At 43.1% G+C, this 20,200-nt stretch overlaps 3 protein-coding genes across 5 annotated transcripts in view; 2 read left to right on the top strand and 1 right to left on the bottom strand.

Moving 5' to 3' along the window:
- Positions 1–2,038: 2,038 nt before the first annotated feature.
- The window catches only part of rnaseh2c (ribonuclease H2, subunit C), a 92,934-nt gene continuing 74,772 nt past the window's right edge, over positions 2,039–20,200 (bottom strand). The window contains exons 1-5 of one of the 2 annotated variants that reach the window (XM_078289057.1): positions 6,316–6,368; positions 5,430–5,584; positions 4,477–4,589; positions 4,194–4,313; positions 2,039–2,292 (exon numbers count right to left, since the gene is read on the bottom strand). In XM_078289057.1, the coding sequence (XP_078145183.1) occupies positions 2,269–2,292; positions 4,194–4,313; positions 4,477–4,589; positions 5,430–5,583 (411 nt within the window). In that variant the 5' untranslated portion in view covers position 5,584; positions 6,316–6,368 and the 3' untranslated portion in view covers positions 2,039–2,268. Of the gene's footprint in view, positions 2,293–4,193; positions 4,314–4,476; positions 4,590–5,429; positions 5,587–6,315; positions 6,369–20,200 lie in introns of those variants that run through there. The other variant, XM_071927204.2, reaches the window with a different exon arrangement.
- Positions 7,071–12,601, top strand: LOC139933153 (seipin-like). Of its 2 annotated transcripts, XR_011785584.2 has the most exons (12): positions 7,071–7,145; positions 7,977–8,076; positions 8,307–8,580; positions 8,702–8,783; positions 9,273–9,416; positions 9,569–9,604; positions 10,325–10,459; positions 10,543–10,640; positions 11,118–11,247; positions 11,433–11,514; positions 11,620–12,219; positions 12,510–12,601. XR_011785584.2 is itself a non-coding variant. In XM_071927194.2 (11 exons), exons 3-11 carry the CDS (start codon positions 8,312–8,314, stop codon positions 11,730–11,732), a joined length of 1,089 nt encoding a protein of 362 aa, XP_071783295.2. In that variant the 5' UTR covers positions 7,071–7,145; positions 7,977–8,076; positions 8,307–8,311; the 3' UTR covers positions 11,733–12,377. The 2 variants fall into 2 exon arrangements, 1 of the variants encoding a protein (XP_071783295.2); XM_071927194.2 differs by lacking the exon at positions 12,510–12,601 and having other exon boundaries at positions 11,620–12,377.
- LOC139933097 (inositol-trisphosphate 3-kinase A) lies at positions 13,535–19,894 on the top strand. Its single transcript, XM_071927114.2, has 7 exons — positions 13,535–14,053; positions 15,725–15,809; positions 16,127–16,340; positions 17,093–17,297; positions 17,463–17,564; positions 17,762–17,833; positions 19,289–19,894. Exons 1-7 carry the CDS (start codon positions 13,535–13,537, stop codon positions 19,553–19,555), a joined length of 1,464 nt encoding a protein of 487 aa, XP_071783215.2. The 3' UTR covers positions 19,556–19,894.

Here is a 20,200-nt window from a genome sequence, read left to right as displayed (position 1 = left end):
CACAAATAAACCTAAGACATGGGAAACCAGCGTGCCGCCATTTAGTTTGGACAAAAGGAAACAGGCTTTCACCTCTGACCTATGACTAAGTCCTGTTTACTACCCCGCCCCCTTGTTTGACGGACAGCCTGCAGCACCTCCTACATATCGTAATGTTCTGAAAAACCATGAAGGTTCAGGGCTTTCGGAAGTTCGTTTCGGGCGGTTCTCGGAAGCACTTCTGACGGAGCATATCCAAGCCTTAACTCTAAACTAGCCCCTTAAAGTAGGGAGGACCAGCAAAATGTCCTCACTTTGGAGGATTTTGCTAATTTTTCTATCCTTGTGAGGACATTTGTTCCTCATAAGCATAGAAATGCAAGAACACACACCAGCTAGCCCATTTCTATCTTTAGTTTTTTCCCATTTTACAACAGGGAATGACTTCTCACTCAATAGCCAATTGCCTTTCAGCTTCGTCTTTTGTTCTTCATGAATATGCACGGCAAACAAAATGGTCACAGCTTGAATGGTTGTAAGAAGTTGCTGATGAAGTTTACGTCTTGATTCAAGAAACAATATCTGAAAAGGTAGTGTGGAAGAGCTGTGACTACCCCTAGTGTTTGCTGTACTGAATCAGAACATCAAAGAGAAGAAGGAAAAGCTAATGTGTTTTGAATTACATTGATGAACTACAGTATTTTTAAGTTGGACGGCCTTGTATTTCTACTGCCTTTTAAATGTTTTATCTACTCCACTTGCCTATGACTTTGTGCCAACAAGATTTGATTAACTGTAAATGTAGTAGCATTGTACTGTCAGTATGTATTTTAAGGATGAATCCGTTCAGAGCAATTCACTTGGCAGCAAACTCCCAAACCCCTGCACAAACCGTGGGTGCATCTCAAAGCTCCAAAAATCACTCCTCCACTACATCTTTCTTTTCCTCCGTGACACACGCTGTGTTTCATTAGTCATTTAACAAGCCCTCCTTCACTTCCCCTCGGCACTTGGCAATACGTAGCACCATACGTAACACGTGTGGCCACTTGCAGAGCAGGGGGGCAGGGTCCGAGGGGGAGCAGAATATTTGAAACGGAACGCACTTGCCCTTAAGCAGGCCTAATAATTAATAATAAGAATAAATCATAAAAATGACACAGAACAATGTGTAAGAGTAATGAAATAATGCAGATGATTTCATTTCATAAATATGTCTAAATCCTCTAAATATTGTTTGTTTACTTGCATTTATATTTATCACCTGTTCATGCACCGGAATTGACGGACGATCACAATGCATCCTGGGAAATATGCGCTTGTGAAGTCTACATCGTTGTTGACTCGCTCCCTCGGCCCTTGAAGGATCGATCTCAGGAAGTTCACTTCAGTTATAAGAGTGATGGAACGGCACTTAAGATGGCGACGGAGATTCCCCCGAGGGGAAGTCAACAAGGGCCGGTTGAAACGACTAATGAAACGCACCGCCAGAAATTGATGTTGGTTCAAGCAATATGGTGGACTGATTTTTGGAACTTTGAGAAGCACCCTTCTTTCCCTCCACTCAATTGCTCCAAATGACTTACTGGTAGGAGAGTGGTAGTGAGGGAGAGGAGGAGGAGTGACAAAGTTTTGGGATGCACCCTTCATGTGTTGGACTTTCATTATTGCCCAAGACACTTCCTGTACACGGATCCCTTCCTCTCCGTAGCCCATTTCTCTCCTATGTGAACAGAAGAATATTTGAGCACACTTTTGTGAGTGGACACTTGTTGTCTGTTGTGCTAACGGTCAGGCACACATACAGTAATTCTGCCTTCTCTGCAAATGTTTCAATGTGTCCTGGAATGATTGTGTTTTCCACTTTGGAAGTTGTTGTTCTGCAACAAATAAAAAAGGATAAGTGTTACCATACAAAAACCCAAGATTGTTACACTGGACGCTCTCCAAACATTCAGAGGGAACTCTGGTAGCCAGTGTGTAAAAATGAAATGTTACCTTCATTGCTGTGAATAAACATTGTTCAATAGAGACAGTTGTTCAATATTTTTCATTTTTCTTTATTTAACTACAAAAGAACTTATAGTACAAAAATATAAACATATGCCCCTTGCGTATGGCTCTGTCTGTAACAGTAACACACACACTCTGAAGGAAGTTTCTGGTGCCTTTTCACTTCTTGTGGCCAATGACCTGCACACTTCACACAGTACTCCTAACATGCTGAGGTGAGGCCAGCTTGTCCTGAGTCTCTCCTCAGTCTGGTGGCACAGAAGTTGTGTTTCCCAATTAATCTTCTACCGGCCCGTGGATCTGTGAACAGACAAAACATAAGAGTCCACAAAATCTAGCCGCCTCTGCGTCCGAGCATTTCCAGCCTAATGTACCACACAAGATATGAAGTGGCAGAACAGAATTTCAACATTTGATTGTGAACCTAGAATTCTATTTTGAACCAAATCAGGCACTAATCAAACTGTTGCTAATACTAACTACGTTTATTTACAGTTTTTCTCAGTTGCTTCGGTACATTTCTCGAATCATCCTTAACATTTGCAAAACAGTAAGTGCATTTCTCGAAACAATTCGTACAAACAGCACCACACAATGGATTACCTGCAAAAGCCCGTAACTTTCTCAAAATCCTTAGTCTATCTCTCAAAAGTAAATATTTATGTCAATGAACATGTCAGTGCCATGAGAATGACAAGTCCTTGTGTCATTGTTTACAAACAAGATACCGGTAGTCAAAATGCTTAGCCATGTTGTCAATATAACAGTGACTCTGTAAGTATTTTCTGATGTAAACTATGGCTAAGGTTTTGATGACAATGATTGAAAATGCACAAGGCTGCACTTTTTCTGTATGGCATATATCAATTTCAACAGTACAAAGTTACACATTACTGTATGTGGGAGATTGATTGCAAGAGATTGGACAGGATTCACATTTACGCTTTTACTGTTTGTACTGTAATTTGTTGACAGACCATGTCATTGCGATACAGAAAAGAAAAAGACAAGACTGTTTTACAACACTGCATAGCACAAAGGAAAAAAATACAAAATTAGAAATGTAAACATAGGAAACACCCCTTAGGCAGAACTGTACATGCAGCGCTGTATGGGGAGTTACAGTGCGGTCTTTCTACACCTCCTGATGTTCCTGTCTTGTAACACTGTGTTGTGTTGTGCTCTGTCTGTATCTGCTTGCCAATTGAAGGTTCATGAGATGCACCTCTGAGCTATTTTAGAGAACTGGTTGATCATTGGTTGATCTAATGCTTCACACATTCCCCTTCATTAGTGAAAGTCAAGATTCACCTGAGAGCAATTCATCAATTCAGGACACATTTACAAAAAAAGTCTAATAGAAATGTATAGAAAATATGCTTGACAGATTATGACAACTGGTTCAACCATTTTGCATGTAATGACTTATGCAATGAACTAATGCCTAGATGTTTTGGGGGGTAAGACTATTCAACAGAGAACCAGTATAATACATTTTGATCAACATGACATGAGCAATTGATAATGTAGGAAACAGCAGACAATTGTACATAATCATTTGCATGAATGTGCCAAAGCATTTGCAATTTGTTCAAAAGAATGAGAAATTGCTTTTATGATGTGCACAAGTGACTAGATGATGTGGAGGTTGAACAAGTAGTTTTGAGAATTTCAATTCTGATCTGAGAAATGTACCAAAGCGACTGAGAAAAACTGTAATACACACTGGAACTACTAGTACCATTCAGACCTGGGTTGTATTAGCAGGTGGCTCTATTTGCCAAAGATTGACTGATACAAGGTAACAGCAAGTTTTTAAGACCTTTTTCAGACAATTTTAAGACCAATTCTGCAACTGAAATAAATGTATAGATGAAAAACAAAATGTAGACCTATCAGAATATAGGTTTGCTTGACTTTCTCAAGGAATCATGGCATTTTTGACATGACATCTAAAACTGAATTCAAGACTTTAAATTATATATTTGATGATATTCAACACCTTTTAAAGACTTTTAAGTTTATATAATTTGTATAAGACATTTTGAGACTTTTTCAAGTCCCTGTGATATTGGCTGGCCCAATAAATGATTTAGCTTGTGCCTCAGGTATGACAAAGCTAAGTAATAATATAAACAGGCATTTCAATTAATTAGTGACACAGGCTTGCTTCCTCTTAAGTCAGCTGTAAGAGCACTCACCGCCTCGGCCAGCTCAGGCCAGCCCATCGCCATGACAACCGGGTCGTCAGAGTTGGGAGGCGTCTCCAAGTTCCAGTAGGTCAGCTTGTCAAACACCGAGGACACTGTCACTGTCCTGTCCTGGACAAACACACACACACACACACACACACGTAATTCAGTGTCTACATGACCCCATTTGGTCCTGACTGGACTCCAAGCCTGGGGGTTTTGGGACCAGACTGCAGGTCAGCACAGATAGTTTTGTGGTGTGAGAGGAGACATGTCAGGAGGCGGTGTTTACCTCCTGGTCGGAGCCGGTCTTGTTCACCTCCTTCAGCACCAGGCCGGTGTAGCCCTGGGGGCAGCTGAGCTCCTGCCCCCGCAACCCACGACCCCGGAATGACACCGTCTTCTCTGTAATGGGACACACACACACACACACACACAGGAATAGCCAGTATGTTAGAAAAATCCAGTGTGGGAGAATGTGTTCCCCAAGTAAATTACTGTGGGATAAAAAGTAAGTGTGACATGCTTCATTCATTCCATGTGCTGTGACTGCTTCTAAGTCCGAGTCTTTTTGCTTTCCTGAATCCTTTTCAGCAAATTGCAGATTGAAAATTGTTGTAAGATGACAAAATAACTTATCCCTGCCCTGGAATACCTTTGGTCTTGGTAGAACAAATACCCATCCTGACCTGAGATTTCTGTGTGAACTAAAGCTCAGGTAATATTGGCACAAAATATCTTGATGACTGTTGGTTCAAACAGCTAGACACCAGTCTCCATTTACCTCCAACACAAGTTCCAAATGTGGACAGCGGTACCTTTTTCAGTGGTTACATAATAAGCAGCATTAATGGCACAAAAGGAATGCCAGTGGAAGTTGGTCATGTTGAAATGTATCCTTGCTTTGTATGTGCTTTTGAAGCAGGGTACAGAGATGGCTTTTGTGAACATAAAGATTTATGGACTTAAAGATGAAAACTGCTTCTAGAAAAGAGCCACATCAGGTGAACATTTGTGTGGGTGGGTGTACTTTTTTGGGTGTCATCTCCAATATGACACCAACTGATGATCCTCTGGCTAAACAACCAAACGACACCAAAATGGTCCAATAAAAACTGTGTTCTTCTGGTAGAGAGGCAGCAGACTTTGAAGGCCCTGTGGTCTTCCGGCCTCAACACTAATAGGTGACTGTCGTTTCAGAAGGAGATACATGTGTCTACAATATCAAACACATTCTGACTGTACCATGTTTGCGGTCTTTGGTGGTAGCGGTGAAGTACTGCGAGACCTGGGCTGGCCCGTTGTGTTCGACCTCACAGGGCAGCAGGTGGACCGGGGCTCGCTCTGCCTGTCCCGCCGCCAACAGCTGCACATGAGTCACACTGCTGTTACAAGACATCCTGTTGCCAGAAGACAAGAGGGGAGAAAACATTCTATTTAAAATGGACTTTTCTTTATGTAACCACAGTGAATTCCCCAAAACTTTGTAATTTCATTTTTCCATATATACTTTAAAGTACTTAACTTAGTCTATGTTGGGGGATTTACTCAAATGGTACAGTCCCCGCTTATGAGTATGGCCTATATGTATCAACCCTACAAATCAGCTCTATCATTCAGATTAGAATAAATAAAGCAGTCAGGAGGAGTGGCTGCTGATCTGTCATCTGCACCCCTGCTCAGACAGGCTTAATAATTATGGGCCATGTCAGGAGGGAACAAAGGAGGGGATAGTTGATGAAAAACCTACAGATAACAATTTTTAGGGGAAACTTGGGGTAAAACAACACGCGCACCAAGCCCACCAATTACCCACAGACAGGATATAGATATCTAGTTGTCATTTTACATCCCTTCATTACGTGTTCGGCGTGATTCAAGACATGCTCTCTTTCTCTTCTCTCTTTCTCTCGACACTATAAAAGTAGAGTGATAGAGTAGCTTGAATCTGGGCTAGCAGTCGCACAAGCTCTACAAAATGCCACAGTAACTTTCGCTAAAACAAGCAAAGTACCGCTCAATAAATGGTGTCATGATTGCAAGATTTTGCTCTTGTCTTTAAACATTATCAACAATGTCTGCAAATGACTGAAATACTGAATTGAGCAGGTTTTCCCCATCCCATCATTACCTTTCGTGTATATTTTCCACCTTTTCCGGTCAGAGTCTGTCGCTGCATTTCTTCTTCTACGCTGGAAGACATTTTGGCGGGTGTTTTCTGTTCCGTTGGATCGAGGCGCCCCCTACCGGTCTCTATGGGATATGGCTCCTCAATAGAGATTTTTTTTTCTTCTCTCATTTCTCATTTTTTCGAGTTACTGTTTTTTTTTTTTTTTTGTTACTTGATTAGAATTTTAGATGTTCTCTACATATCTACAATCAGATAAGTTGTGCATTTTTTTTACAGGCTATTATCTAGGCTACTATTTAGAAACTAAACATCACATGAATGCTATACATTGCCACTCCATGTTAAGTTCCAGATCTCAAAGCTATCGATGTGGTAACACTTTTAAACATTTTGCATAATTTTACCATGAAAAGAAAACAAGTAAAGGTTAAGGTGTAAGTGGAAGTTACTTTGGTGCCTGTAGACTACTGTAGATTAATACACTAACTGTTTAAACACTTCTTCCACAGTCACTTATCTGGCATGTCAAGATGCATGATCTTGGTTCACCCAGAAGTACTAGGAATATAGTCATAAAGTAGCCCAGTAGCCCACTGTTGTCAGTGTCCTGTCCTCTACACTCTGTTCCAGTTGGCAGCAGCAGCTTTCATCATGTGGGATGGACTAAACCCCGGCCAATAACAGTTTTTTAAGAGGTGGGGGTTGGGTGTGGGGTTCTTTATAGCGTTTCATCAAGTTAGTATTAAGATGTGAACCAAGAGGCTTCAGAGAAAGGGGAAGTGCAACGGCTGATTTCCTCACAGCTTTTTGTTGGTCAAAAGACATCAAAAGTGAGTTTTTTTTATAGTTACACAGATAATTGTTATACTTTTAACTATTTGATTACATTTATAATGTCTAGGAGATAGTGAGATTGTCTGGCTGAATTGTGTCTTGTCTCAGCAGTTTATTTGCAACTTATAATTGTGTAATATCCTTTGGAAGTAAACCCACATAAATCCTAATAATCCCAGTTACTCCAGGAATCAAAATGGGTTGCAAGCTTGTTGCTGTTGGGTCCCACATGTGAGTTTTTAATAAGACTGGGTCATAGGCCAGAACATTAAGTTTTGATTTGGATCTTGAGTTGAAAACATTTCAGAATCTCTAGCCTATACTTTCTATTTTGTCAGCACAACTCTTTTTCTTCAAACTGACATTTTACAGGCTCATTTATGTGTTGAGTGAGTTTCAAGATCCTTGGATTTTGAAAAAACTGTTTAAATTCAAAGTTACTGTACATCAGTGAGAAAAACAATCATTCTTCTCTTCATTCATGAAAAACACTTTTATTATATATAATATACTTTTAACTGGATAGCAGTGATACGCAGCATTAGCTCAGCAGCCCCACTGCACATTTCACATTTACAGACCTCATACAGAATTCCTGAGTCGCCCTCTAGAGATCACCCAGTTCCCTGAGTCATCTGATGTGATGCATTCTGCTTGTGACTGAGATTGGACTCAGTGGTTTCACAGCTCTCAGCACTATCAATGTGATGGCTTGTGTTTTGTATTTGGTTTCTGTTTACATCATCCTAAAACACATAGACTCTGTGTCTATTTTCTGTTTTTAGAAAAGGTACAGAAATTTAACGATGGTATTTTTTTTTTTATAGGAAAATGTAATGTGGACCGGATAACTTTCCCCAGTACATTCAGGACATTTAGATCTCCTAGACTGTGGAACGACCTGCCTGAGAAACTTAGACCAGCAAAGTCAGTATATGATCTTTTAAATCACTAAAACTCACCTTTACATACTTGATTTGATTGTTTTTAATGTGTTTTCTTGCCTATTTATTTTTGTATGTTTATTTTATGTCCCCCCCTTTAGTGAATACATGCATTACTTTCATTTAACTGAGATATTTACAACTATGCCTTGGTTTCATGATTCTTCAATAACCATGAGTGTCACTGGTTACTGATTATTATGGGCTGTTTAGACTTTATGGATCGAGGAAGTGAGAAGCCGGTGCACCACAGAGGTGATGAAGAGTCACCGCTCAAATGGGTCGTCCTGATTGGCCAGACACTGGTGAGGTTCCAGGACAGCGTCACCATGACGATGTCACACACCCGTCAGAGGCTGTTGCAGGGGTTCGCTGTGTTCTGCACTGTCTTCCTGCTCCTCTGGACCGCCACCTTCCTGTACGGGAGCTTCTACTACTCTTACATGCCCAAGGCGGCGTACTCCACACCTGTGCACTATTACTACAGGTGTGTACATTATCTCTCTCTCTCTCTCTCTCTCTCTCTCTCTCTCTCTCTCTCTATCTCACACATACACATACACACACACAGACTCTTGCTCCTCAGTGCAGATTGTGTTTTGTTTCAGGACAGACTGTGAGTCCTCAGCCTCCTTTCTGTGCTCTTATCCCACGGCGAACATCTCTCTGGTCAGGAACAACAAGAAGCAGGTATCTATCTATCTATCTATCTATCTATCTATCTGTCTGTCTGTCTGTCTGTCTGTCTATCTATCTATCTATTTGTCTGTCTATCTATCTATCTGTCTGTCTGTCTATCTATCTATCTATCTGTCTGTCTGTCTGTCTATCTATCTATCTATCTATTTGTCTGTCTGTCTATCTATCTATCTATCTGTCTGTCTGTCTGTCTATCTATCTATCTATCTATCTATTTGTCTGTCTGTCTGTCTATCTATCTATCTATCTATCTATCTATCTGTCTGTCTATCTATCTATCTATCTATCTATCTATCTATCTATCTATCTATCTATCTGTCTGTCCATCCATCCATCTATCTATCTATCTATCCATCCATCCATCCATCTATCTATCTATCTATCTATCTATCCATCCATCCATCCATCCATCCATCTATCTATCTGTCTATCTATCTATCTATCTATCTATATCTATCTATCTATCCGTTTGTGTTTCAGGTGCTGACGTTCGGCCAGGCCTATCAGATCTATCTGGAGCTGGAGATGCCCGATTCCCCAGCCAATCAGCAGCAAGGGATGTTCATGATCAGGATGACCTGTTACTCTAGGGAAGGGAGGGAGGTCGGCTCCTCTGCCCGCATCGTGAGTCGGTCAACCCCCCCCCCCCCCTGTTGCGTTGACATTTGTTTTGATGACATGCAGCATTCCTAGGTAGCCCAAATCAAATCATGCTTCATTGACTAATGTCTGCCACCTCCTGTGAGTCACTGTTGCTTTGGCTCTCTGTCTCTCAGGCAAGACAGCTGCTCTCCGCCTCCAGCTCTCGCTTTGTGAGTACAGCGCTGACACACCATAACCCGTAATCACACAGCCTAGTCACAGACAGATTAAAGACTGCTTATGTGCGCTGTAGAGCTCCACTGCCATCTCTAATACCCAGGAGGTCATCTCACTGGGCGGCTGAGTGGGACGATGGGATGGCCACCTGTATCACTTCGCCATGTAAATCAATTACTAATACAGATACACTACCAGTCAAAGTCTTTATTTTTACTATTTTTCACATTTTAGAATAATAGTAAGACATCAAAACTATGAAATAACACAAATGGAATTATGCAGTGACCAAAAAAGTGTTAAACAAATCAAAACTATCTTATATTTCAGATTCTTTAAAGTAGCCACCCTTTGCCTTGATGGAAAGGCAAAGGCTTTGGAAAGAAATTCATACATAGGATCAACTTCACTATTTATATTTGTCTAAGAAACAAATCTCAAGCATTTAAGCAGAAGCCTTTAGATCAAAATGGCTTTAAGAGAATGAAAAACATAGAAGATTCAATCAGGTGGGTCCAAACTTTTGACTGGTAGTGTGAATTTCCAATGAATTGAGTTATACAGACGGTGAAGCTTCAGCATCCATGACAGTTTCAATCTTTTCCTCTGCTAAATATTCAACATGGCATCACTGAAACCATCATTTGAACCTCCCTCTTCACTGAATCATTTTCAAACAGTAGGTGTGTGTGACTGTGTTGTCCTGTGGTCAGACCATGCTGCGATATCGCTCCGGCCTGCTGAGGACCATAGGAACGCTGCTGTTCCTCCCGGCGTTCCTGACCGGAGTGGCCGAGCAGAAACAGCTGCTGGAGGTGGAGCTCTTCTCCGACTACACAGACGACCCTGTGAGTAGCGGGGTGCTGTGTGAGTGTGTGTGTGAGCGAGTATTTTGTTGAAGTCTTCCTAACCGGCTTTTCTCCATGCATAGTATGCCCCCTCAGTCGGGGCCGTCATTGAGATCATGTCCAACACAGTGCAGATCTATTCATCTCAGCTCTACGTTCACGCTCACTTCACTGGCCTAAGGTGAGAAAGACCTACACACTCCATGAAAACATCATGAAACTGATGTGCACATCATGCTGTATCATAAAACTGATGTGCACAGTTATGCCTCTGAACATGCAGACAATCAGGAAGTCAAATACTTGTGGACTACTGCGACAGAAGAAATACAAACCAGTGTTTTGTTAACATTTGCCATGAACTTTTTAGGTAATGTCTGTGTTATATTAAGCACTAGACAAGATTTTACTAGAAGAATCCTCCTGTCTTGTCAGCCTAAATCACAAAGTGCATTCTGGGAAATCAGGTAGGAAATCACTCACTGAAGTAGAAGTAGACGAGGCAGGTTGAGAGCAAGTGGGTACACCAAAAAGCTAAATTACATCGCAAAATAACTCCTAGAATGCATTGAACGTCACAGATTGATGATCAGTGTAAGAGTATCTGAGGGTGGATTTTCCCTTTAACACCCTGCCTGTCTCTGTCTCCCTTCATCAGATACCTGCTGTTCAACTTCCCTGTCATGTCGGCGCTGGTGGGCGTGTCCAGTAACTTCATCTTCCTCAGCGTCCTCTCCCTCTTCAGCTACATGAGGCTGCTGCTGAGAGTGGGCTTGAGACCAAAGCAGGTGAGAGGAAAGACCTATTGGTCAAGTTTAGTAGTAGTAGTAGTAGAGTATGTGTGTGTATATGTGTGTGTGTGTGTGTGTAATATTAACTAATTCCTCCCAGGTGTTATCAGATGTTGCCTACAGAGGAATCCAAGTTTAGACCCTTCTAGATCAGAGTGTTTGTCTACCTCTGTTGTTTACAGTATGAAATAGATGGGCTGTCGTCAGAAAGGGAGACGAACACGGACCAAGGCCAGCAAGGGGATGATAGAGATGGTGCTGCAGGTACAAAGACACACACACACACACACACACACACACAGAATTCAAATTAAGTGCATCAACCGCTGTGTACTGACATGGCAAATGTGTTGGTGTGTCTGACTGCAGAGACAAACTCCTTGGCAGACGCCCCGGCGCTGCTGGATCTGCTTCAAATAACACCCACAAATCTGAGCCGGGAGGGGCTCGACGCAGAACAGACAGGCAGTTGGTCGGACTGAGATGAATGAGTCGGAGCCAGCCTGAGGCCGTCGATAAAAGAGAAGAAGAGAGAGTATGGAGATGGGTCCTGAGAGTGATATATAGGGATTTAGCATGGGAGAGCGATACAAGGTTGAAAATGAGTGAGAAAGCACCCAGAGAGCACCGACAAAACATGCTGGGTAATAACCTCATCTGTCATTTATGGGGTTGGCATATTTGAACCTGCATTACTCCAAACTAATCTCCCATTGTCAGTGCTTTTTTTTTTATTACATTGCACTTGTTAAGCCTGATCTGGTGTTCAATTAGGACAAATAGATGCACAGAGCGCTCGTGACCAAAAGGCGGAGCCAGACTCTGAGCTGCAGGACTTCCTCTTTTTCTGCCTGTGTTGTTTACCTCGATGTGTCAAGTGTAACTATAATGTCCAAAAGCTACATGGATGCAAGAATGTGGAGTTGTTTCTCTTACATATTATGGATATTGTGCTGCAATGCTGGAATGGTATGTTGAAATTGTGTCAACCCAAAGTTCTGTGTTTTGTAAATCGAGAAAAAAGCCAAAAAATGAATGTGTGTCTTAGTACAGAACTGTATTGAGTTTAAAGGCAAAATGTATAATACATTGCTGAAAATCCACTGCAATGCACATCCTACCCATGTCATTTCATCTGTTTATGCATTTTCTTGTAATAAAACTGTTTAAAAATGTGAAATAGGCCTATTGCATCTTTTTAAGACTTTCAGAAATGCTGTCATTTTTGCCACAAATGTATCTGTGGTCTATCAAAACAGATGAGAATCCACTGTGGGCTGCCAGTTAACCCAGGAAGTGAACATTGATCCTTGGTGGGGGAGCACCCTCCTCCAATTCCCACACACCAAAAACATCCAGGTGACGCAGGGCAGGCAGGCAGGCGGGTGTCATTCCTGAATATCTGGTGAACCTGTTGTGCTGCTGGCAAGATTCCAGCAGCGGGCCGTGGATGAAGCTTTGGAAACTTGGTGCCGTCACTGCATGCAAAATATGACACTGATGGGGATAACGCAGGAATACAAAGAGATAGAGAGAGAGGGAGAGAGAGCAGAGGAATGTAACTTATTGACCGACTGTCACAGAGGTTCACAACAGTGTCTCATCAGGCAAAAGCAACAGGTAGAAGACAGAGGTAAGGCACTCTGGATAACTTGGAGATTTCTGTAGTTCTGTTCTAAAACTAAGCACAGAAGCAGACATTTGCTGCTTGATGTGTCCATTTGTGTCATTTGCAGTAGACCTACTAGGCTAGTTCTCTTTGTAGTGATCTGTCAATGCATTTCCCTGAAAGATATCCAAAACTTTCTACTCTTTGTATGCATCTCCCTGTCTTCTTCTGCACAAAAGCCCTGGTGAACCGTTGCCGAGTGCCCCGTCTTTGAGTGGAGAAGCATGGAGTAGATGAACCATCCTCCCTCCACGCCGGACAAAGAAGATGGACGCTGTGAAAGATCAATACATGGAGGGAGAAGAGAGGGAGGAGGAGAATGAGATAGCGAAAGAGAGCGATGACGTCTCTGCGGGACTATCAGATGAGACGCTCCGACAGCTGACGCTCGGCGAAGGGCCTTCCGGCGGCTGCAGGAGGGGCAGCGCGAGGCCCAAGCTCCGCTCCACAAAAAGCTTCCCGCCTTACAGCCAGTGCATCGGCGGACTGGGAGAGGAGAGGGAGCGTGAGCGGGAGAACGAGACGCAGCCTTCGCCGGAGGAGGGCCGGCTCCACGCAGAAGACGTTCAACTCGTTCAGGGCAGATCAGGCGCCGAAAGAAGGGAAGACGTGGAAATGAGTGCGAGGCGCGCGAGGGAAGAGCTGAAGGCGAAGTGGCGGGGGAGGAGGAGGGAGAGGTTAGGGGGCAGCCACGAAGCTGACATGGAGGGATGGGAGAGGAGAGAAAGGCGGAGCGGGGAAAGACGGACGGAGGAGGCCGGAGGAGAGCGAGAGAGGGACGCCAGAGAGGGGGAAGGGGGTGAAGGTGCGCACGGCGAGGGGAAGCAGCAGAGGGGGAGAGAAAGCGTGAACTCTGGGACGGAGGGGGCTGAGGGCGAGGAGAGGAAGAGCTCCAACAGTTCGGAGAGGGAGGGGGGCGGGAAGAAAGGGACGGGGGGCGAAGAGGGCGAGGGGCCGCCGCGGAAGAGAGAGGGCTCGAGCAGCCAGTGGTCGACCCCGCACCCCATCCTCTCCAAGCTGCTGCACTCCTCCTCCTCCTCCTCCACCTCCTCCATCAACCTCTCCTCGGCGGAGAGCGACGAGGTCTTCAGCGAGGGAGAGGACGCCGGCTCCAAGAGGAAGACGTTCAGAAAGGTGAGAGCGGCCGGGTCCGAGGTAAACAGAGAATGGATGGATGTTTGGGTGGATGGATGGATGGATGGATGGATGGATGGATCCTTGCTGCCTATCACAGTTTAGAATCCTATTTTCAGGATTGCCATTTAGTAACCCGATCTATGCGTAAGTGTATCACACCTGTGCAGGTGCTTGTTTTGCTTTTCCATGAAAGAGGCTTCAAAATTTCTTTTCTCAACTGTTCTTTACTCCCACGGTCCTGCTGATTTGCATGGGCTTGAAAGAGGACTTTGATACGGTCACATTTGAATGGCGTTTGCATACCTGGCCCTGCTACAGATATGAGTGGGAGGAGGTGTGTGTGGGTGTGTGGGTGTGTGTGGGTGTGTGTGTGTGTGTGTGTGTGTGGGAGTGGGGAGGTGTTAGTATTTCTTTTTCTCAGTGGACAACAGCGCACACTTTGCATTGTCACCCAGTGAGCGGTATAGTCTTAGATTAAGTACCAGGCCCAATCAAATAGCACTAAATGTTTTGTACCATAAAAATGGGACATCTGCTTGCAATGAACTATATGATGACTTATTGAGGTTTTTATCCATCTGAAGTCCTTTGCTACCAAAATAGTAACATAGGGTGCAAAGTAAATATCTATATTATTGAAAGATTAAGGCATGAATATGAGGTAATCATTTTATTCCAAAATGGATATATGTCATTTTGGAAACCCTTACTGTTACTGAAACCCTTAATGTGCTTTTAAAATGCACCCATCAGCAGGCTTCATGATGTAAGACCAACTTTTAACCCTGCTGAAGATCATACTGGGTCTGTCTCATCAGTACAACCACATATAACCAGTAGCAGTTACATGGAAGTATCTCACAATTTAAGACACATTGATAATGCTATTCCCAAGGGTTATAGGGCTTAACAGTATGTTTTATCTAAGGCTCAGAAACATTGGTGAGCACAAACAAGTTTCTCTCAAAACAAGAATTCAGAGAACCAAGAATCTAATTTATTTAATTTAATTTATCCTTTATTTAACCAGGAAGGTCCCATTGAGATACAATATATCTTCTGCCAGGGAGTCCTAGTCAAGATGGGCAGCAAAATGAGAAAAAAAAAAGGTCTCATATAAAAATGCAAACGGGGACAGGTTACACCACAAAAACATACCAAAACACAACAAACAGGCACAAAACATACAGGAATCAGGGGCTAAAAAGAATCATGGAAAATAATGGCACATGTTAAAAGCAATGACATTGTTCTGTAAAAACTAATCTGATGTCATATGGATGTTCAGCCTGGAGCTGCTCCATTGAGAATGAATGGGAACCTGGAGCATGTTAGAGCATACAGGTAAAATCATGCTGGGTGCTGTCAGTTCCTGTCACAGTCACCTGTTGAATCTTTTCCAAATATTGCTCTATAACTCTATGATGAATGGGAGGTGGGACATTTATTTATTTATTTCTCATTTATATATGGACACAGCAATTAATGTTCACAACTTAAGACTGTTGTAGGAGATATGAATAACATATTTGAATTTGAAATGCAGTGGTAGACTTTTTAAAGGCTTTTACTACCTGATGAACCACTAATGTCAAAGGCTAGCCTGACACTGTGGGGGAAATTCTCCTGTCCCAACAACAACAAAGCTGTTCTTCTTCTGTGCCTCAGCGCCAATCCTGGAAAACCTTGCTGACCATGATGCACTGGTCTCTGCGGCGGCAGAGCTCCTGGGTCCAGCTCGCCGGACATCAAGGCATGTGTGTCACATCCAAACACACTGATACACACACACACTCACACACACATATGCCAGCTTTTCAGGAACGTAGAAAACCCGTCTTTGTTGTAGCTTGACCACCATATATGTTTTAGTTTATCGTGGGATTTTGAAATGGCTTCATCAGATCAGAAGAATCGTAGTTTGTCTTGTTGTCCCACAGAAGAGCATTAACTTTAATTGAGGTTAAAACGTGAAGCTCAGATAAGCTCAGATGATCCCATATTGTGCATTCCTGCTGTGCTGAACACACATAAACCCCTCATCATTCCCTCGTGGGCTGCTGTCATTAGGTAACTTCCAGCTGAGCGAGGGGGGGGAGGTGCTGAAACTGTACAGCGAGGTGGAGGCCAAGTGCCTGGACTGGCTCATGAGAGACCCGCTGAGGCCCTTTGTCCCGCAGTACCACGGCTTGATCAGCAGGGGGGAGCACAGCTACATCCGCCTGGACGACCTGCTGAGCGGCCTGAAGACTCCTGTCATCATGGACTGCAAGATGGGCGTCAGGTAGGTGGACTGGACACCGCGGGTTTAGAGATGTGGATGGTGAGGGCTGAGTGGAGCGGGTGTGTGTGTGTGTGTGTGTGTGTGTGTGTGTGTACAGTGTTCTTGCTATGCTGATTGACCTTTGTCCATAGAGAGATGAGGTGTTTAAACTTCTTAGTATTTTCTTCAAGTTGTTTTTCCCTGATGGGAGTAGGCCTTCTGTCATTTGTATCAAGATATATTTTGATTATTAATTATCAAATCAATTTCACCACCATTTTGCTATATTTGACCTCACATGCACCCTGGTGCCTGTGGTTATCAGCTCCTAAATGAGCAGCACATTTCACAGTCATCTGTTTCACTAACAGACTGTGACTCAGAGTGTTAAAAATCAACACTATGCCAGTGTTTATGTAACTCCACACCCATCAGAGTTAATTAACACTTTTAGATTGCCGCCCCAGAGCCATATCAGCTCTGTGAGTGAACAAACAACTCTAAAATCAACAATCAAAATTGTGGCTGTAATCAGCACTAAAGTCATGTACACAGCAAATTAGCAGATTTTTTTGGTGGCAATTATTTCCAGTTGACAAGTGTTGATTGGAAAGTTGCTTGTAGCTCATAGGGCTCTGGAGCAGCTGTTCAGAACTATCTGTAAAAGTATTAAATTATCTGTGCTGATTTATAGAAACACTGGCATAGTGCTGATTTTGCTGTGTATTCGTATGATTTTGGACACACTGTACTGCACGGCGTTTCCTTCTCAGGACGTACCAGGAGGAGGAAATGGTCAAAGCGCGGACCAAGCCCAGCCTGCGCAGCGACATGTACCAGAAGATGCTGAAAGTAGACCCGGCGGCTCCGTCGGCCGAGGAGCACGCGCAGAAAGGGGTGACGAAGTGGCGCTACCTCCAGTGGAAGGACACGACCAGCTCTACGTCCACGCTGGGCTTCCGGATCGAGGGCATCATGGTAGGACTAGATGCACTTGACTGCGTACAGAAGGGCCAAGGCCAGTAAAGTCTTTGTACAACTCATATTGCTCATGTCCCATCTATTTACTGGGAAGCGTTTCATGCCCTATTCTTCAAATGTGCCATGTCTGTGCCTGTGTTTGTGGCTTTCTCTGCGAGTCAGATGGAGAATGGCAGCGTCCAGCGGGACTTCAGGAAAATTCTGACCTTGGCACAAGCCACCGAGGCCTTGCTCTTCTTCACCACGAGTCGGCTACACATCCTGGTCAGTTCTCTCTGTCCTACTGGAAACACTAGTTACATTACATCTCCTGCTTCACTTCCCCTTTCCCTGCTGTTTCTCTACCTGTCGTTTCTTTGCAAAGTTCCAGTTCATCTAACCCTTTACCCCGTTTTAAATCCCTGCTAAACCACCGCTCTTTCTTCCCCGTGTCTCCTCCGTCTTTCCGTCTCTCCTCTCAGAAGGCCTATCACTCCAGACTCCAGGCCTTGAGTGACGCCCTGAAGGATTCCGCATTTTTCAGAACCCATGAGGTTGGTCTGAATCTAGAGAACAGTCTTACATTCTGTTTAATTTTAGCAGGACACGAATAAAAGAGGGCCTTGAAAAGAATTCATCACGCCAATCAGACCATATCAGGCTATTACAGTTTTTCTCAATCGCTTTGGTACATTTCTTGAATCATCAACATTTGCAAAACAGTAAGTGCATTTCTCGAAAGAATTCGTACAAACAGCACCACACAATGGATTACCTGCAAAAGCCCGTAACTTGCTCAAAATCCTTAGTCTATCTCTCAAAAGTAAATATTTATGTCAATGAACATGTCAGTGCCATGAGAATGACAAGTCCTTGTGTCATTGTTTACAAACAAGATACCGGTAGTCAAAATGCTTAGCCATGTTGTCAATATAACAGTGACTCTGTAAGTATTTTCTGATGTAAACTATGGCTAAGGTTTTGATGACAGTGATTGAAAATGCACAAGGCTGCACTTTTTCTGTATGGCATATATCAATTTCAACAGTACAAAGTTACACATTACTGTATGTGGGAGATTGATTGCAAGAGATTGGACAGGATTCACATTTACGCTTTTACTGTTTGTACTGTAATTTGTTGACAGACCATGTCATTGCGATACAGAAAAGAAAAAGACAAGACTGTTTTACAACACTGCATAGCACAAAGGAAAAAAATACAAAATTAGAAATGTAAACATAGGAAACACCCCTTAGGCAGAACTGTACATGCAGCGCTGTATGGGGAGTTACAGTGCGGTCTTTCTACACCTCCTGATGTTCCTGTCTTGTAACACTGTGTTGTGTTGTGCTCTGTCTGTATCTGCTTGCCAATTGAAGGTTCATGAGATGCACCTCTGAGCTATTTTAGAGAACTGGTTGATCATTGGTTGATCTAATGCTTCACACATTCCCCTTCATTAGTGAAAGTCAAGATTCACCTGAGAGCAATTCATCAATTCAGGACACATTTACAAAAAAAGTCTAATAGAAATGTATAGAAAATATGCTTGACAGATTATGACAACTGGTTCAACCATTTTGCATGTAATGGCTTATGCAATGAACTAATGCCTAGATGTTTTGGGGGGTAAGACTATTCAACAGAGAACCAGTATAATACATTTTGATCAACATGACATGAGCAATTGATAATGTAGGAAACAGCAGACAATTGTACATAATCATTTGCATGAATGTGCCAAAGCATTTGTAATTTGTTCAAAAGAATGAGAAATTGCTTTTATGATGTGCACAAGTGACTAGATGATGTGGAGGTTGAACAAGTAGTTTTGAGAATTTCAATTCTGATCTGAGAAATGTACCAAAGCAACTGAGAAAAAATGTAACTGATCGTTTATTGATCACAGTTTAGATTTGCATTCCTGGGAAATGACTGAAATCAAAAGTTGACCCTTGTTCCATATCCTCACGATGAATATATCTATGTTTGCCCTGTCTGACCAGGTGATTGGCAGCTCGCTTCTCTTTGTCCACGACAACAGCAGCAAGGCCAATGTGTGGATGATAGACTTTGGGAAGACAACGCCCGTGCCCGACACCGGCGAGCTCCGGCACAACGTCCCATGGGACGAGGGCAGCAGGGAGGACGGCTACCTCATCGGCCTGGCCTCCCTCACCTCGTCGCTGAGCCAGGCCATCACTAAGGCCTCCTGGAGACAAGAGGAGAGCTCTGGAGGAGAAAACACAGGAGGGTTAACTGAAGGGGACTGATGGCTCATGTCTGTGTGTGTGTGTGTGTGTATGTGTTAAAGGATCGTGATTGAGACGCTCTTTAACAATGCTCACATTCAGGCTCACTTTCAGCCTTCACTGGAAGAGACTGTGTGGAAGGACTGGAGATCTGATTATGTGGACATTTGTCTTCACTGGTTGAGGAAAGAGAAAGAGAGGGTTCATGGGTAATATGTCCTCTGGTTGTTGTGCATTCGTACATCTGGCATGTACATGACAGTGGAGGAGACAGTGTTGTCTCTCCCAATTAAGATGTGGCAGCTTTACAAGACTTTCTCCTTTTTTTATCCAATGTCTAAACATTCTCATCACTCATAAAGCACCAAAAATCAAACGGTCTGTGATCCTTTGATAAGTCTTTATGGCTGTTAACACTGACTTGTTGACAATGCTGCTGAGTTTTATTTGTGTTGCTCCACACAGTCTCAGTTGTGTTACAAATCGGGCTTGGCTCATTTGCTTACAGATGCTGAGGAAATTAAATTTGAATCACACACACATGTGCATACACACTAACACCCACCCACACACACACACAATCTGTTTATGAATGTGAACAGCCTGATGTTCTACCTGTGATGATTCCCATTGAGTCGGTTATATAGAAGAATGCTGTTGCACTTT

This window comes from Centroberyx gerrardi, chromosome 16 (genome assembly GCF_048128805.1).
Source record: "Centroberyx gerrardi isolate f3 chromosome 16, fCenGer3.hap1.cur.20231027, whole genome shotgun sequence".
In the NCBI taxonomy this organism is placed as follows: Eukaryota; Metazoa; Chordata; class Actinopteri; order Beryciformes; family Berycidae; genus Centroberyx; species Centroberyx gerrardi.
The sequence above is the reverse complement of the archived record's forward strand: the minus strand, read 5'-3'. Positions and strand labels throughout refer to the sequence as shown.

Coding starts and splice junctions, on each gene's coding strand:
- LOC139933153 (XM_071927194.2), top strand. CDS start 8,312: ATGGATCGAGGAAGTGAGAAGCCGGTGCACCACAGAGGTGATGAAGAG. Junction 10,460..10,542: donor CCGACTACACAGACGACCCT/GTGAGTAGCGGG, acceptor CTCCATGCATAG/TATGCCCCCTCAGTCGGGGC. Junction 11,248..11,432: donor TGGGCTTGAGACCAAAGCAG/GTGAGAGGAAAG, acceptor TGTTGTTTACAG/TATGAAATAGATGGGCTGTC.
- LOC139933097 (XM_071927114.2), top strand. CDS start 13,535: ATGAGTGCGAGGCGCGCGAGGGAAGAGCTGAAGGCGAAGTGGCGGGGG. Junction 14,054..15,724: donor AGAGGAAGACGTTCAGAAAG/GTGAGAGCGGCC, acceptor TCTGTGCCTCAG/CGCCAATCCTGGAAAACCTT. Junction 15,810..16,126: donor CCAGCTCGCCGGACATCAAG/GCATGTGTGTCA, acceptor TGCTGTCATTAG/GTAACTTCCAGCTGAGCGAG.